This window comes from Eretmochelys imbricata, chromosome 10 (genome assembly GCF_965152235.1).
Source record: "Eretmochelys imbricata isolate rEreImb1 chromosome 10, rEreImb1.hap1, whole genome shotgun sequence".
Classification (NCBI taxonomy): Eukaryota; Metazoa; Chordata; order Testudines; family Cheloniidae; genus Eretmochelys; species Eretmochelys imbricata.
The window spans coordinates 32,955,003-32,969,200 of record NC_135581.1 but is presented as its reverse complement, the minus strand read 5'-3'; the positions used below and the strand labels follow the sequence as shown (position 1 = coordinate 32,969,200).

Below are 14,198 nucleotides of genomic sequence, written 5' to 3'. Positions count from 1 at the left end.
TACAGGTTAAAAATGTACCAGGTCTGTGACTAGTGCTTCAAGTGTAAGCTGATTCCTAGTTGGGTGGGGGAAGCCCCTCCAGTGTACAACTGACAAGATGAGGATTTTCACTTTCCTTCAAAGAACAGGCGGTGTCTGGTGGCCAGATATCAGACTAGTTGGATTCAGTCTCTTAAAGATCTGACTATCTGGGGCAGTTCCAAAGCTCCTAAAGGAGAAATAGACCATACACTGTTTTCTTTTCCTTTGAATTTCATGCTAGTGAAAAGCACTGGTTTGGCAGCCTGGGTACTGAAATTCTCTAGCCTCAGAACAGGTGCAGCACAGGAGGTGGCAGGGCAAGTTTCCCCCACATGATGCCCTGGCAGTGTGCCCCAGTCCTGACCTGGGGCACCATCACGAGCCATGTGAGGGAACTCAGTCTCCATGTCTGCCCTCTTCAGCCTGCCAGCGAGGGACCCTATTTCTGCTAATAGTAGGGGTGTTTTTAATGACAAGTGAGTAGGATTTTCAAAAGTGCCTGAGTGACTGGACAAACGCCTAAGGTCACTTAAGCACTTTTGAAAATCCCACCCAGTGTACCTATCCATTGGGAAACGGAGTGAGAACACAAGCCATGGAACACCCAGTTAGATGGTTACATCTCTCAGCTCAGATCAGTGTGAGCCAGACTACAATGAACTAGAGAAGAAAAGGCTCTGTATCCCATGATGCAGTCCCTGAGTCTTCCACTTTCCTTTGTGCCCTTTCCCATTATTCTGCATTCAGTTAAAATAATTCCAGGTAGACATTGCAACCAGAGAGGTGCTATAAATTAGCATGCTGATGTCGCTTGGGAAGGCCCTGTGTTGATATGCTTGTTGCATTGGTTGGGGATAGGTGCACTTCATGGCATGACTTTGTTTCTAGCTGCAGTACCAGTCAGAACAATTTCAGAAGTCTGCTCCAGCCTCACCTCCCAAGTTTGGCTTAGATGCTGAGTACATCCCAGTGAGGACTGCTTACCTACACTGCAGTCAGCCTGTGGGTCAAATTCTCTGCTGGAGTAAATGCAGCTGTTTGCCGCTATGTCTGCAGAGAATTTGGCCCAGTGTGTTTAAGGCCAGTTAAACTGAAGTCTCACTAAAATTGTCCTGTCTGCCAGAACAGGCAGGGTAACAAAGCTCAGCAGGAGGCATGACTCCAACTGCAGGGTAGTAACTCCGAAGGGAAAGCTTGATACTAGTTGCTTCTGAAATTCATTATTGTTGGCTTAGAAGTGAAATTTAATCGAGGACATGAATCATCACAAGGGGGAAAGCTAAATCCATCCAAACCTGGGCCCAGAGTACAGCAGCACTGACAAATTGGGTTATCCCTCTGCCTTTGTTAGGGAAATGAATTACAGCATTTTTCTCTCTCCTTCCTTCTTTGTTCTAGTCCTCACTCAGGTCGCTGGCTGTCGATTTCAGTGGAATGGTCAACAACCCCCATCTAAGTGATGTCCAGTTCCAGGTAGACAGTGGGGAAGTCCTTTATGCTCATATGTTTGTGCTTTATGCACGGTGCCCACAGCTGACTGAAGTCGTAAGTATGGCTGGAGGTGTTTGCTTTTGCATTTGTTTGCTGTGCTGCCTTCCTCTTCCTTCTGGCAGTGCTGCTGTCTCTGGGCGCAGCTGCCATGCGGTACTCTCCTAACTAGGAAGAGATTGGCTCCAGTCTCTACAGAGAGTACTGCTTCAGAGTCAGGAGCAGGTGCTAAAGCCTGGTGCAGAAGACACTTCTGACCCAGCTGTGAATTGCAGCCACCTGCCCCTCCCCGCAGGCAGGTAGCAAGAGTCCTGTGGTGTTGTCAAAGAGAGTGCGTGGCAGTTTGCTTGAAGGAGTGAGGGGGATGGTAGACGCAGCAATCTGCCAGCAGTTTATATGGGAGGGTATCTATCTAACTATATGTTTGCCCTCTGGATTTCCATAGCCTCCCACCCCACACAAGCCTAGGCTAGTGTGTCCTGATGGGTACATCTGTCATGCCCTTCTCCTAGAGCTGAGCTTGGGTGACACATGAAATCCAGGGACTAGACTGTGGAGAGTCTAGCTATGCCTGTGCGTGACTTTATGAGGGTCGGTCTCCACCCCTCCCCCGGAGTAGAAACCATTTCCCTGTACAAGGCCTCTCCTCCCACAGTTGCCATTGCGCTAACAGTGCTGAACAGAACTTCTCACCAAGGACAGTGAAATGCTCCTCACGCTCCCCAGCAGGGTGTGCAGTCGAGCAGCCCACAGTACATCCTCAATAGCATCCCACCAGTGCAGTGTGACGGGCCCTGAGTCTAGGATCTGAACCCTAGGTCGTAGTACCAAGAGCTGCCACCAGCATCTGAACACATTTTGAGTTTCCTTAAATGTTGTTAACTCAGAGGCACCTGTACGCCCTGAGACCCCTTTGTAAATGGAGTTAGGAGACTGAGGTCATGGTTTAGCCCCATGCACACTCCCAACATCACTGATCCATAGCCCAACCCTGCAACCCTTTCTTACCTGAGTAGTCCTCATTAATTACTTGCGTGCATAGGAACTACTTGTGTGCATAATGGTTGTAGGATCCGTCCCCTACGTGATGTGTTTAATCCCTTCTGTGTGGATCGTTTCCCTTTTCTGCAGTGTGGTGTTTTCCATTTAGTCTCTCTGTTGGCCAGGGGCGTGTTGTAAGAGCCAGGTCTTGCAATTTTCAGAGATCTTGAGCCACCGGGAGTTAACAGAGGAATCAGAAGCAACTGGGAGCCTGTGTTTTCTGTTTGGCTATTTCTACACTTGGAGTTGGGGGATTGATTCCCAGCTTGCATAGGCAAACTCATGCTAGCTCTTGAGGAGCTAGTGCACTAAATATAGTAGTGTAGTCATAGTACCGTGGGTGGTGGTGAGCAGCAGCACGGCTAGCGGCCAAGAGTACAAGTCTGTGGGGTCTGAGTGGGTTTTTACTCAGGCAGCTGGCCCATGCTTCCACTCACTGCTACCCTTGCTACTGCAACTACACTGCTGTTTTAGCCTGCTAGCTCAATAAGAGCTAGCGTGAGTATTTCTGCACAAGCTGGGAATCACAGCCCTAGCTCTAAGTGTTAGCTGTAGCTTTTGGGTGACATTCAGTACCATAAGAGAGAATCTCAGATACTGCAGTAGATGCTAGGGGTGGACGGGGTGGAAGCATCCCAGCAAGAGAGGGGAGCAGGGTGGATCCATGTGGGTGCAGCGGGTATGATTCAGGTTGCGAAGGATATGGGAAAAGCTGATCAGTCCCTCCTTTCTGTGCTGTCCCATAACTGGAAAGCAAGAGGCCACTCAATGCAACCCATGATTGGTAAATTTAGAACCAATCCAAGGAAACTTTTCTTTATCCAGCATATAGTCAGCCTATGCAGTTCACTGCTCTGGAAGGTACTGGATTTAGAAAGGGGCTGGATAAGGTTATGACTGATGTGTGGCAGTTATACAGAAGGATCATATGGCTGTAGGGGTTAGAAGGAACACTCCCCCGCCCCCATAAAGAGCATTGCGTATTTGACTTTTTTAGCTTTCCTCTGAAGTCTCAGGTACTGACTACTGCCAGAGTCCAGATGAGGATTTTGTGGATGAAAGGTCTGATCTGCTGTGGGCATTCTGGGGCTGATCCCCATGCGCCCCTCTCTTGCTGACAAATGACCCTGCTTTGGCTGTTTGATTCTTTTCACTCGCAGGTTCACGGTGAAGGTTTCTTAGTGGAAGAGGATGGGAATTTGCAGACCCGTCGAGTGCTGCTGAGTGAAGTGACGGTTGAGGCAGCCCGTGCATTTCTGCAGTACCTTTATACAGCTGATACCAGTATCCCTGCCCAGGTGCTCTCTGATGTGGGAGCTCTTGCCATCAGGTGTGTATGCTGCTGTCTAGTCACTTACACAGTGAGATTTATTTAGGGTCCCAGCCTGGGAATTTACACCCAAGTTTCTGCAGAGGTGACTCCCCCAGGCTGCATTGGTTTAGGTGAAGTCCTTTCAGTTCAGATGGTCAGTGAGGGTCAGTGTTTTACAGTTTTCCTGCACACATCTAGCCTGCCATCTTCATTCCTGGCCTGAGTGGCTACAACGAACTTTTTAGTTCTCTGTGTACGTTTCCAGTGTGACCATTGTCACAAAAGTGTCACTCCCTTCATCTTCCCACTGGGTGTATCTGCCAAGTTACACCTGTCAGCACAGGCCCATTATAGTCTGGGGGAGAACAAGCCATTCCATTCTGCCCCAAGTGTCCTCAGCAGCATTTGATTCCATGGTCTCTGTTGTTGCTGCTGGTGGCGATCTAATAATAGTTAGAGAACCTCAGATGAAAGACATACTAAGCACTTCACTAACTATAGTTAGTTAATCCCCAGAAGACCTGCTGAGAGAAGATCAATACTGTGTGTAACACTAACTTGCACTATCAGTCTTACTGTCATTTCGTGACTCTAAGTGCACTTCAGAAATAATCCTTAAAAAACAGACAGATTCAAGGGATTCTGTCAACTTAAAAATCACCCCTCTGAAAATGTGGACCTGTTAGTTTTACAATTAACACCTAATGACTCGGAGTGAAAGAAGTGAAAGAAAAACATATTCTATATTTTCTGTGCATTCATGGTACTTTCCTCCGTACCAACAACTAGTCAGTCAGTTTCCCCTGACGTTTGTATATTCCTTCGCAGTAGTGAGACAGAAACAGATTTTTAAAAATGGGAAAAAAGTATGATTCTAAAACCACAAAAATGGACACGGGGAAGGTGTAAAACTTGACCTTTTGACTGAGTAGATTTCAAATTGATTGTGTCCCGCTAAGGAAACTGCATCTAATTTGCAAGGACACATTCACAAACCAGGCCCTAGTTCTTATGCCTAGTGAGCGGCAGGAGAGATAGGTGGAAACAGAACAGACTGTGGGTTGGAGTTGCAATGTAGCTGCAGCAAGGCTGATGAGTTTGCATGGATGTTGTATGTCCGATCGATGGAATGTATCAAGCATATTTTCTAAGCCTATCAGTTTGACTGAGGCTCTGTCCTTGATACCTGACCTTCTGCCCCTTTTTGCAGTGTGGCAAATTTAGACCCTTGAGAGCATTAAATGTTCTCTGCTTTGGGGGGTGCTGTACTGAGCCTACTAGCTTCTCTTTCAGGGAGAAGCTGCTCAGACATCAGAGCCTTCTTAGCAAAGGAGTCCATGATGGAGGCAGAAACACAAGAAGTGTAATCATAATGGTCCTGCTCCTTGGGAGGGCTCTTGGTTTGCCTCTTGATTTTTGTCTGCGGTGCTAGGAATTTTAATTCCAGCCATGTAAAGTCTTTTACCTTTAAATATAAGCTTTAAGGAGTGGGACTAGTGCTTTCGGGTATCGGCTGGGAAAGGGGATTCTGAATAATAAAGTTAGGTTTGAGCTGATGCACCTAATGGAAATGAGACACATGATTCTTGTAAGGAAATCTGCTGAGGATGCTGGTGAGCCAGCTAACTGGTGGAGGAAAAACAATAACCTTCCATTGTATCATTGCAGGTTTGGTGTGAGTGAACTGATCTCTATATGTGGAAACAGCCCTGGGGAGAAGGAGGAGCATGCTGGGGTAGACTCAGGAGATGAACTTTTCTCCGTGGGGGAAGAAGAGAATTGTGAGAACAGAGCTGAGAACTTCCAGGAGCTCTTGAGGTCAATGTGGATAGATGAAGATGAGGAAGAAGTAGCTTTGCTGAAACCTGAAGACCAGGAAGAGGAAGACAATGAGAAAGTGGATGAGCAGGAACTGGAGGAAATTTATGAGTTTGTTGCCACTCAGCGAAAGATTGTTCGAGATGAAGCAGAGGTGGAGGAAGGCACAGGCAGATGCACTTACAGTGAAACAGAGGAGGCCCAAAATGTGAACCGACAGACTGAGGGTGAAGAGGTGGTGGTGTGTGAATCTCCCTCAACAAGCAGCAAGATTAAAGAATGGAAGGAAAATTTTGGCCTGGGAAGATCCAGCTGTGAATCACCTGGGCAAGAAAAGAAAATCCTAGGTATAAGTAGGAGTGAGAACATGAGCATTACACGAATTGCGCCTGTGCACTTGCAGGGTAAGCCTTGTGAGTGTGGTGACGTTTCGGCTTCCCATGGTGGAGCCTCTGATGAAAGAGAGGGCTGTCGGAGAATGCCCAAAGTAGTGAAGGTTTCTAGATTCTCTCAGATTTCACAAGGTGAAGAAGAGGATGATGCCTGGGAAAAACTGTTCCCTAGTTGCCAACACAATGATGCTGACCTCAGTAAAAGTTATGATCCCATGTTTTCCGCAACCCAAGGGGAACGTTGTGAGCCTTCTCCACTAAATGAAGCCAACAAAGAGTCAGGAGAGATTTCCAGTGGAACACCTGTTGAGGTTAATAATCCACCTGTTCACCATCAGTCACAGAAAGACCTCCTGTCAGTTAGGAGTGATCTGTGTAGCAGTCCTCTTATCAACCCTTCCTCACCAGTTTTGCCAGCTGTTGGTTCTTCACCTATGTCTCCAGAATCAAATAGGACATTTTCCAGAGTATCCACAGAAATTTCTCCTGTATCAGCGCCAAAGCAAAATAAAGGACTCTTTCAGTCTGATGGTGCATCCTTCCAAAAAGCCAGCGAACAGAATGATGATTCAGGACTTGAGAAGATCATAAAGAACACACTTTCTCCAGCAAAGTCTCCCTGCATTGATTTAAAAAAGCAAAAACATGTCCCAACTTGCTCATCATTGGTCCTCACAACTCAGAATACTGCTTCTCATGTGAACCAAGAGGCTGAAGTTATTCTTTTGCTGGATTCTGATGAAGAAATGGAGTTAGAACAAATGAAGGAGAAATCAGATTCTGAACCTTCCCTGAGGGAAATGGAAATCTGCAGGCGATTGGATTGTAACTGGAAGAAAGTGGAGCAAGAGCACGAGGTACCAAACTCTGGACCTGTTTCAGTTGCTGACATTGCAATACACCAGAGACCATTTCAAGTGTCACTAGGAAGTCAAGACAAGGTGCACAGTGAGAATGCTGTAAAGCTGTCAGGAAAGATGTCTCTTAACAACCAGGTTGGGACCTGTATTGATAGCAGACTGAATTTGAGCCATGAGGAGAGCTCTAACATGGACACCTCATGGTTGGTGCCAGACACACCTCTTCTTACCAGAAGCAGGAACTGCTCAACACAGACCCAGGCAACAAGTTTGAGTTGTTTCAGGAGTCAAGGGTCTAAGCACAGGACTAAAGCTTTATTGGTAAATAATAGTGACCATAAACAAGCTGGGGAAGCTATGAAGATTCCAGAGATAACTTCAGATCTGTTACTTGCAACTTCCTCACAAAAACATTTGCTTACAGAGTACTCCTCAGTCAGCAAAAAAACCTCTCCTGGAAGCCCTTTAGGTCACTTTTGGAAGGATTCTCTGCGAGTTTCTCCAGCTCCACTCTCACCTGCCTGTGTTCGTGTGAAAGAGAAGTCTTCAGAAAACCTGTCTTCACCCAAACAAGGCCTTCCATGCCGCGAGCTGTCTTTGGAGAATAAAACAGACATTAGTGTGGTTGAGGTAGAGGACAGTGAGGAGGAAAAGGAGGTGGCTCTGCTCCATTCGAGTGGCAGCTTCCTGCTTGGTGATGAGCCACCAATTCCAGTTGATGACGACTGCTGGAGTGTCGAACATCTGTCACCAATCAAAGATAACAACAAGGTGCTTGAGAGGGTGGACTGGGCAAATACCAGCAGTCTCATCCGCGGAGAAAGTGGCTTTCAGCACGACCAATGGAAGAGTCCAACCAGAGCCCTGGAAATTACAGGTAGCACTCCTCTTCGAGGAAATCCTGTTGGTAATAGAAAGACCTTGCTCTGTCATGAAGAGAGTCCTATTGAGGCACATTCTTCAGTGAGCAATAGGCTACGTTTTTTGAACTCGAAAGTCTGGGATGAGTGGGATGAAGATGAAGTCCCCGAGATTCTTCCTCTCACACAGAGGGTGTCAGCTGCAGCAGCTGCCCAGAATACCCAGCCCCTAAAGACTCCTGGTAAGTACTTGTATGAATCCTAGAAACATTGCAATGAATTGTGCTGTTTTCATTTGAACTTGTCACTCTGTCTGTAGTTCACCTTGTTGTGTTCAGGTGGTTTGCCTGCTGGTCTGACATGATTTTCAAGGCCAGGTGCCAAAGAGGTAGTGTCACCTTCACAGTTCCTTGTTGCTAGGTAGGGGGTTCCACCTGACACTCGGTATTATTGGAATAGAAAAAGTGTTTTTGTGTTTCATTCACATTGTTTGTTTCATGAGTCCCATTCCTCAGGGAGGTTTCTGCAGTGAGCGATATCAAGGTCACAATACAGGTGGGTTTTTTATCTAAATCCTACTGGATGCTTGGCTGCTGTGGGTATGGTTTGGTATCAGTATGATCCTTACTGTTCAAACACTGTGTGACCCTTCCGTTAACAGCACACGAGGCCTTCAGACCAGCTACTTTGTCAGTAGAGCAGTTGCAGTTGTCTTTCTTTTTACGCATATGAATGTGGCACTCAAGAAATTGGGAGATTTATAGCACTGGCAAGCACTAGGCAGCCTGCAGATGGGCGTCATGCAAGCTTTCCTTTAAAGCTCAGACAGTGCCCCTCAGTCCTGACCTGCAGCCCCAGTTCTGGGCCCCTTCCCAGAGGCTCTCGTAATACACCCAAATCTTGACCTGTGAATGGGGAAATAGTATGATCTATGGATATGAGCGGGAGGTTGGGCTCTTCCCATCTCTGACACCGACTCACTGTGTGATTTGGGCAGCAACTTCACATCTCTGTGCTTCAGCTTAAATATCTATACATGTGACCTGACACTTGCCTCTCTGCAGTGCTGGAGAGCTTATTTGATTACAGTTTTTAAATCTCTGTAGACTGATGTAGCTCCTTCTGTCCAGGATCTCATAGTGTTAATTAGTCACGCTATTTTGGGTGATAGTTTCACAGTAAGGGATTAGGAAGTGGCCAACACACTAATTTTGCTTTAGACCCAGCACAGTGTTCTAGACCCAACTCTACTCTCCAGAGAGGTAAGACCCATTTGTTTACCTCTGGAACAACAGCCCCTCTCCTCTGAATTTCACCCTCCTGTGCTACAGACATGGCTCATGCCAGCCGTGGTCTCTTTACAAAGTTCAATAACACAACCTTTTGTTAACTGGCAAAAGGTGCCTGTCCTTACTGCATAGGGACTTTGGGTCCGAAATTTGTCCTTTCTTTTAAATTAAACTGTTTTCTTAGGTAAAGTGAGTAAAAATAAAACAATAAAAGGCCGACTTGAGTCCACCCAGACCCCCACAAAGTTTTCACAGCTCTGTCTAAAATGAACATGAGATAGCTGGTAAAGGGCTGTGGGATCTTTTGGGGGAAAATGATGGCCTAGATATTACTATTATGTGTCTTTGTAATATCTCTCACAAAGACTAGAAATCATCAGCCAGTCCCAGGACCCTCCATGTTGATATATTTATTCTCATTGTAATTTCATTTTGCTGCAGACCCGGCCTGTCACAAGAGAAACCAGCCCCCCAGAGTTCCCATAACACCAGTACCAGCTTACTCCATCATGGAGACCCCAGAGCTGAAGAAGGAACTAAACAGGTTAGTGTTGCCTCCATTAGCACCTTGGAGAGCAAGGCCAGTTTCTTAATGTGCAGATATCTGCAGGGAAGTAGCTTGACAGAGAAGCCCCTTTTCAGCAAGAGAGAAACATTTGATGGCATTCCAGTAAATGTTGCTTGAGACCCAGTTAGTAGTGATGGCTGGACTGCAGACTTCATGTGGGACTGGAGCCTTCAATTCCTCCACCCACGCTGCGACGCCGCAAAGATGGGGCGTCACCACATCAGCCTAAGTTTACCATACTGCTTAACTAAAGTGTCACCTTTGTATTTTAGATTTGGAGTCCGTCCTCTCCCAAAACGGCAGATGGTGTTAAAGTTGAAGGAGATATTCCAGTATACTCATCAGATCATGTCCTCTGACTCGGAGGATGAGATCCCATCCTCCCAACCACCCTTACGGAAAGCCACTGCCAAGCACCCCAGCCAACCGCAACCGGACTTGATTGAACTGAGAGAAGAGAATTCCAAGGCCTCCAGTGTAGGGGGCGAGCAGAAGCTGGGGGTTTCGGTCCCTTCCCTGCCAGTTCTGGACAGTGGTGATGCTGACAGCTCAACGGGCCCCTCTACAACAGGTTATCTGAGGACTAAGAAAACAGCTGAAACTAAAGGCCACCCAGGAGGAGCCAGAGGGCTAAAGGGAGCTACTTTGTCTCCAGCTACATCTCCAGTTAAAGGTTCTCTGGTGGGCAGTGCTGATGGACAGGTGCTCTCAGCATCTCAGGAGTCTGCAGCTGCTTCAGCAGCTGGAAGTGACAACTCCTTTGGGTCACAGAGGTAAGGGACTGAAACCGCAAGGAAAACCTCATTACCGGTGTGGTCCAGGGGCGTGGGGGAGACACCTTAGCTCTCCTTCAAAGTAGAGAAGCCCTGTCCTTTGTCCTGGGCTTAGGTCACCCACATATCCTTTTTGGGGGGTTTTCAGTTTAATTCCTAGTGATCTCTTGTCAATCACAAAACCGTAGTTTGGCATATCTGATATTCTGAGCTTGGTAAAGGCCCACGCCTGGGATGTCTGGGCTCTGTAGGTCAAGAGTGAAAAGCACTGGCAGAGCTGAATGGAGGCCCAGAACTGGAATAGCAGGGATCCCTGCTGGTCACAGGAGGTGCGGTAACAGAGCTGTGCATAAGGAGTCCAAGAGTAGAATAGAAGCAGGTAGTGCTGGTCAGGAGTGAGGAGCACCAGCACAGCTATGTATGAGGGGGCCAAGCCTGGAATAGCGGGAGATGCTGCCGGTAAAGCAGGAGGGGCACTGGCAGAGCTGAGAATGGAAGTTCACTGAACGCTTGCCCACGCTGCCTGTCCCATCAGACAGTTATTTTCATGAGACCTAAAATGTTAGAGAATTCATAGCACTAGGGAGGGCCACACAAGGGCGTTTAATCAGTAACTCCACCATGTTCCCTGTTGGTCCATGATCATTGGCATTTAATTGATCTCTCCTCTCTCTCATTTTCAGTTCTTCTTCCAATGAGTTTGAGACAGGTGTGCTTACATCTGAAGAGGACGAGGAGTTCCCAGCATCTCAGGCTGCAGCCCGAGAGGCAGATAAGCTGGAGGCAGTGAGACGCTACATCCATTCAAACCCCAGCCTGTACCAGAAGATCCTCCTTTACCAGCCCTTTGAGCTGACTGGGCTGCAGGCAGAGCTGAAGCAGAATGGCATTAAGATTGCGCTGGGAAAACTGCTGGACTTTTTGGACGCTCACTGTATCACCTTTACCACGGCTGGGGCACGGAAAGAGAAGCTGCAGCAACGCGGGGGCAAGAAAAAGGGATGCAAACGATACTGACTGGAGCCTCCTCTCCCTTCCCTGCTGCCTTGGTGCATTCACACTTCCCCACTGCAGGCTCTAAAACTCTTCCCCTTGTTCCGTGTCAGAGCTTCTTCAAGAATTGCTCTTCTGTTTTGCTACTAAACATTCTCCCTGCCCCGGTAGAATCTGCTGCACACATGTGCTTATGCTGCTGATTTTTCAGTCAGAACATTGCTCCCGGATGTGCTCGAATGGCTTGGAACTGTGAGGGAAGCATCTGTTCCCAGTCACTCCGCTTTAGAGGTGCAGAGACCCTACATGCTTTCAGCACTATCCATCCCACCCCTGCTGAAAGAGTGCCTGCCGGATCTCTGGACACCAAGGCCACTACCAGTTATGCTGGAGTTTCAGCATACGGTTAATATGATCCCTCTGCCTGTTTTCCTAGTTCTTTAGCCATCAGTTTCCTTTTGCCTTTTCTGTCATCTTTTCCCCTTCCATTCCACTTTCTTTTATCTGTCCTCCTCTGCCTTTTCCTGTTCAGTTGTTTCCTCTCCTCTTGTCCTCCCCTCTTGCCTTCCTTTTTTCAAATAGATTTTATTTCAGCCTTGCTTCTAACTGCTGCTTCTAGAGGCAGAACTTCTTCTAAGTGCCTGACAGAGGGTGCTACTCCCAAGCTCCTCACTGAGTGCATCAGTGTTGGAACATAAGGTCCTGCCTGAATGGTAAGAGTTCCATAGGCCGTGCTGGCCGTGGAAGGAAGCAGGTCAAATCCCCCTGGATTGTTCTGTCCTAGAATAGAAACAGACCTGCCTACCTCACCACACTAGCAGGAAACAAGTCACTTTGCCCTGATGTGTAAAGCAGTGAGAACAGCCAGATGTTCAGGTTTGTCTTTGGGACCACATTGTTTTTTCAGTCTGTTTATTCAGTTTGAGATTTCACTCTACAGATTGAGGGGTAGGGACAGGGAGTGTTGTGGTGGTAACATTGTCTAGTGGGTAGTTCAGGAGACCTAGCTTCTGTTCCTGGCTCACTTTGTGATTTTTGGCAAGTGGACTCAAATTTTGGTTGCTTCATTTGTTGTGTGCCTAACAGTGGACACTTAGGGCTTGGTTTTTTAGCAAATACTGAGCACCAGCAGATCCCACTGACTTCAGTTGATGGTACCGGGTATTGAGCACCTCTGAAATTGTCCACTGGTGTTTGATGTTGGGCACCCAAAATGAATGGCTGCTTTGAAAGTCTGAGCCTTAATTTCTCTGTGCTTCACCTGTAGAAGAGGGGAATGAGGGCTGCCCACCTTTGGAAAGCATTTTGAATGGCTCAGAATGGAAGGAAGTGATACAGAAATGCAGAATGTTACTTACTGTATTGAAAGGGTAACTTACTGGTAACAGCTGTGTTGTGGAGAATGCAAGGAAGAGATACTGTTTACATACAATCTACAAGCGCTCTTATTCTACAAATTTGAGATGGGTACCAGGAGTCCTGCAGCCGTCTTATATTTAATACAGTGATAAGGACCTCAGAGGCTACAGGTCCCAAGATGCAGTGGTGTGTTTTGACTGCTTGGACTGAGGTAGAGCATTGCGTACTGGAATCTGTAGGGCTAGACCTCTTTGTTAAAGATACTGTCGACTCCATTTTCTGAGAACTGCAAGTCGTACTGGAACTCCTGTCAAGTTGCCATGTGACCTGGGCTTGGACAATTTCCACTGCTACCCCCCCTACCCCCCCGTTTTTTTAAAGGAGACCCCCCACAGTTATGTTGCAGTGACCACTGGACACCTTCAGAGCCTCGTACTCATTCCTCACCTAACCACACCTTGCTACATAATCTAGTTTCCAAACTGGACTGCTGCCAGGCGCTTTGCTAAATTTGCAACAGGGAAATCGTGGATCCTAGAGAATTGACTTCTGTTTATTTAATCTTCAGAGATGTGCTGACTCTTTCCAGCCTTGGGAGTTGTGAATTGATGATGGCCTCACTTTGTAAAAAAAGAAGCCAAGCTCCTCAAAACCAGTGTTGGTATTTCTGTAGCATAAGAATATCTGTTTTTTTTAATTTTTGATACAGTATAGTGTGGTTTTTATTGGATGTACATTATGTGCAATAAAAATTGTAAGAACCTTCAGCTGTAAACTTTGTTAACAGGTAGCATCAAGTAAAAGGCTTGTAGGCAATTTATTGTTTAAAATCTTGGGCCCAGCCTTGGAGCTGCAGGGGCATCCCAGCAACTAGTGTGCCTCTCATGCTGGCTAAAGATCCTGACAAGGAGTTGGAGGAAGAGGGAGGAGTCAGGTTACTGAGGGGAGCAGGAGGCTGGAGAGCTGCTGCAGCACCAAATGGGAGTCTGGCCTTGTTATATGGAGAGGACTGAGGAAGGCAAGCAAATCCATCTGATACGGGGAGCCAAGGGCAGGGGTGGGGAAGGAGTCTCCATCTGCCAGGATCAGAGGCAATGCTAGGAAAAACTGCGGGAGGAATCCAATCTGCTGGGCACTGAAAGTGGGTTGGTGGTAGGTGGAACTGGAGGAGGGGAGGCCGGAAGTGGAGTGCCCAGCTGCTGGACGCTCATGGACCCCAGGCATTTCTGTGAGTCACGGTGGCTGTGCACCAGGTTAACTGCTGCAGCCAGTTTGATGCTCCGGAGCTGCTACTACATCTCCATCTCCCTGGCTCTTCCTTCTCTTCAGGCACCCCACCTCTCCTCCCTCTTCCTCCACTCTCATGTATCCTCTCTCCTCCTTCACCCTGTCAAAGCCCTGCACAGGGTGAGATGGGAAGGGAG

The 14,198-nt window shown here is 47.4% G+C and overlaps 1 protein-coding gene across 2 annotated transcripts in view; it reads left to right on the top strand.

Annotated features, from left to right (window-relative positions):
• SLX4 (SLX4 structure-specific endonuclease subunit) overlaps window positions 1-13,531 on the top strand; it is a 38,447-nt gene extending 24,916 nt beyond the window's left edge. For both annotated transcript variants that reach the window (XM_077828393.1, XM_077828392.1), the window contains exons 10-15: window positions 1,420-1,566; window positions 3,711-3,880; window positions 5,531-8,034; window positions 9,523-9,625; window positions 9,922-10,422; window positions 11,106-13,531. In XM_077828393.1, the coding sequence (XP_077684519.1) occupies window positions 1,420-1,566; window positions 3,711-3,880; window positions 5,531-8,034; window positions 9,523-9,625; window positions 9,922-10,422; window positions 11,106-11,439 (3,759 nt within the window). In that variant the 3' untranslated portion in view covers window positions 11,440-13,531. The remainder of the gene's footprint in view (window positions 1-1,419; window positions 1,567-3,710; window positions 3,881-5,530; window positions 8,035-9,522; window positions 9,626-9,921; window positions 10,423-11,105) is intronic.
• Window positions 13,532-14,198: the final 667 nt, after the last annotated feature.